Source organism: Tuber melanosporum, assembly GCF_000151645.1.
Source record: "Tuber melanosporum whole genome shotgun sequence assembly, scaffold_19, strain Mel28".
Taxonomy (NCBI): domain Eukaryota; kingdom Fungi; phylum Ascomycota; class Pezizomycetes; order Pezizales; family Tuberaceae; genus Tuber; species Tuber melanosporum.
This window is the reverse complement of record NW_003298852.1, coordinates 91,537-95,617: the sequence shown is the minus strand read 5'-3', so window position 1 is coordinate 95,617 and position 4,081 is coordinate 91,537. Positions and strand designations below refer to the sequence as shown.

General features: G+C 48.4%; 1 protein-coding gene; it reads right to left on the bottom strand.

The window, feature by feature from the left end:
* Positions 1-325: 325 nt before the first annotated feature.
* GSTUM_00005295001 (uncharacterized protein) lies at positions 326-2,344 on the bottom strand. XM_002837391.2 has 2 exons: positions 1,407-2,344; positions 326-1,269 (listed from the first exon to the last, which is right to left on the bottom strand). Exon 2 carries the CDS (start codon positions 1,239-1,241, stop codon positions 537-539), a length of 705 nt encoding a protein of 234 aa, XP_002837437.1. The 5' UTR covers positions 1,242-1,269; positions 1,407-2,344; the 3' UTR covers positions 326-536.
* Positions 2,345-4,081: the final 1,737 nt, after the last annotated feature.

Genomic DNA, 4,081 nt, shown 5'->3' with positions numbered 1-4,081 from the left:
TGCTTAGCCTTATGTCCGGCCGTGGCCGTGGCGGCACGCCGATTTACTCCATTATTATTATTACTACGATATCGTAACTTTGGGAATGAGTGTGCCGTATAATTCTGCGCTTGTGCCAATGAGGTAAGTGACAGTACTGTACAAAAAAAACCTTTCACGACCTACTTTCTTTCTTTCTTCCCATCTAATCCCGTACCAGTATTACTACTTATTACTACTACTACTGTGCTGTGCAGTACAGTACAGTACCACAAACAAAAAAACTTCCCAGTCATTGTTATCGAGTGACCCGTCCCATGTCCTCATAATCGTATCCACCTGCGGCTTAAATGAGAAAAATATTATATTATTGGCACTGTACATTGTTTCTGGGTACTCGTATATACTGCACTAGAAAGAAAAGAAAAAGATACTTTAAACAAAAGTCCATCTCCAGATAGAAAATGAAAATTCGTTGGGCAACACAGTATCCCTGCCTCCTCCAATTTTATAGTTCACAATTGAGAACCTAGGAAATCAATCTAAACAAATACCCCCTAAACCCCCACTGCTGGTGCTTTCTTCTTCTCCTCCTGCTTATCTGTTGTGGCACTTGCCCCGCCCAATGAATCTCCAAACCCCCCGGTGTAAACTACAACCTTCCGCCTCCATCGATGTCCAGTCACAGGATCTACCCCTTCCTCAATCATCGTTTTCATACCCGGTAAGATCGGTTTGAAGGGCGATCTCCGAGGCGCCCGGGAATTTCTGGACCCCACGGTTTCTGTACTAGGGTTCGTCTCTGCAGGGCAACATGCACAGGGCGGCAGTTCGTCGGCAGCTGAAAGCTGTGAGCTAGCGCACTGACTTTGCGGGGGCATCTTGCCAGGGGGCCGGTAACGAAACCCGATATTGTGATAGTCCGGATTCTCTCCAAATGCCAACGATTTCTTCTCCTGTAACAGGGGTATAACCACAATTGAGCTGGGTTCTCTTGGTGCTGAAAGGCGTTGTCTCTGGCGTAAAAGATTGCGGACGACCAAGGGCCCCAACACGACGGTGAGAAGCAGGGCCAACGACCCGAAACCGGTAGCAGCCATGAATCTTTCAAGTTGTTCGGGGCTAAAGCTGTAGCAGGGCATATCTCCAGAGCCCTCCGAAATATAGAACGGGATTATCCTTCTATGTGAAGAAGGAATGGTTGACAAGGCAATCGGCAGAGATAGCGATAGGAGAGCCAAACTGGAGGTTATGGTTTGCATTTTTGGAGTTGGTGGAAAGAGCGACTACCTTTTAACAAAGACATTAGGATATGGTTGTAATCGGCATTTAATCAACGGTGTGTATGATGGTAACAGTGTGAAAAATAGGTGGTGGCAAAGGTTCTTGTGTGGGACGCAGAATGGACCAAGAAACTCTAAACATACCCCAATTTGCTATATTCGAATCTCAGGGAATCCAATCCTCTCGGATTTGCCAACTCCAACTCTTTGGAATACCCGGTATGATTGCTATTGGAGGAGTTACCTCCAACTTCGTTTTTGTTGCACGAGAGGGGAAGCCAAACGTGTATGAGGAAGGCAAGCCCAAGGTGTGTCTCCAGATGGCGATCTGGATTGTGGACTAGCGGGCTGTATTGAATATGTAGTATTGCATGCGAGAAGGAGGAGAGATGGAGGAGAAACGCATCGCTTGATATTCAAACCTCAAGGATTTTGTTCGGTGGCTTGCATACGTATGCATGGCATCCAAGCCCACGCCTGTGGAACTATGAAATGGATGCCCCCATTCAGCTCGTCTCAGCAACCCAAGGGAAGTGCACGCTCTCTCTTTCTCTCTCCCTCTCCCTCTCCCATGAGGCTCAAGCGGATATGTTTCCCTTCGCCCCGCAATGGAAAGTTGTGGGTTATCCCGGTATTGGATAACGACTTTGCGCCACAGCCACGAAAGTCTTCCCATGATCCAAACCCAAAGTGGGAACGCGTGGTGACTGGGGACATTCTTTGTATCACAGATGCTCCCTGGGACACGATTTTCCGCCGCTCACCGCCGTGCTATCGTAGGGCAGCAAGGGTGAAGTAGGCATACCGTAGAAGGGTTACTTGGACGCAGGCGCAGCTGAGAAAACTCCCAAATGGTTCACCTAGCCCCATTCGACACCTCGATCCGGGAGCAACCATTGTTCTGTTTCAGGAGCATCCTTGGCCTTTCCTAGGATCTTCCGCATTGGTGCCCACAACCCACACAACACCAAGACCTCAGTCAGATTGCATGGGCGGTACAGTACCGGGCCGCGAGTACTTCAGGGTACGACCATCATACATGGCGGTGGCAAGTAGACTAAGTGGTGATGGCGATGAAGGGGATGAGCAGGAGGAAGAAGGAGAAGAGAGGGCACTCGCCATCGACTATCTTTATCATCATTCATAGAAGCCGTCATCTTCAACACGCGAAAGCCACACTTAGGGTAAGCATAAGCGCGCACACACAGTAACAAAAGCACGCGTCCTCGTTATCGCGACGGATCCGTCGGGATGCAACCCAGGTTATTGGAGGCACATGGGAGATTCCCCCCTCGAACCACACCACCAGAATTCAGATTCTCAGCTGGATGTTTATCCGCTTCGCTCACGAATTCAATTATATCGCACGAGAGAGATGGAAATATGGGTACGGTACGCATGAATGCAGATCTTAGCGATAAACATAATTTTCCAAATTGGTTGTCGCCAACAAAGCAACCGTGACCCGTGAGAACCAGCTGAAAGGCGCTTTTTCCTCGTCATTTTCCCCTGGAGGTCTTTGTGCGAAGTGAGGTCCGTGCATGAAAAGAAATAAAAAGGAAAGACAGAAAAGAAAAAGAGAAAGAAAAAGAAACTTCCAGCGAGACTTGAGACGACTTTCATGCGAGTAGTTTGTTTACCCTAAACCAATGGTGAACTTGAGGAATTCTGGACACAAGCATCCTTCTTTCATGGAATGTGTTTGCGAGTGGGTGGAGCACGATTTCCAATAAGGATCAATACGCTCAATCCCTCGATGCCTTGCCGATATCATGGACTCGCTACCGGAGCCTTTCCCGTTCTTGTAGAGAAAGAACAACCTATATGATGCAGGCGGTTGGTTGGTGGAGGTGGAGAGAGTGATACTTGTAACACTTGGGGTTGCAATCCAGCTCAGGAAGAAAACAGCGGTACAATCAAGCACTGTGCCTGAGATACAGGACGTTCGTGCTGTACCGGTACTGGTACTCGAACATGGTGTGTGTTGCTAATATGAGACTGCACTCCCTGTGATCTTCCCTTGTGCGGCAGAACTCTTGTGCATGCATGTGACTTTCGTTTCCCCTCATTTCCAAACAAAAGCATCTGTGCTGTAGGGGTACCGGTACTACTCGAGTATATCGTGCCATACACCACTTTTACGGGCCAAATCTTGACCCGTCTCTGTACCCGTACAAGTACGAGTAGAGCACCTGTAAGATAGTGAATAGTGCAAGGATTCTAAGGTAACGTGACACGGGGAATTCCCAATAAGCCCCCTTCCTTGAGGCTGAAGCCGTTACAATCGCCGAAATTGCCAATTCTGCCTTCAGCGCTCAAAACGTCTAAGGCGCAGCAAATTCGTATTCACTCGAAAGTCCCAAAGTCCCCTAGGACGACCTAAAAAGAAATTAAGATACCGGTACCGGTACGGTATGGGAGTTGACCCGATGCTCGGCGCACCGGGCGAATCGAGTGAGAAGGAGGAGGGAAAAGATGTGCTGGAGCTGACCCCCGTAGCTAAGTTGTTTAAAATAGTTTGAGGAACAATATTTGAAAACCATGCGGATCAACTTTAATTCAATGACATTCCAGCTAACAACCCACCGAGGAAAAACAATAGCCCCTGGCTCCCGCTCTTTTATGGACTTCAGCTGCCCGTATCTTCCTCGAAACAGGTGTTTGATTCCACCACACGGAAGGGCTCATCTCCGATCACTCGACCTTGGCAGTTCCCTGCAACGCTATTCGTCAAAAAGGCTCTGAATGAGTGATCTAAGCAACAGCTGACATTTGAGCTCCCGGTGATTAAGGTATGTCCCGAATTGACCCTTGAGAAA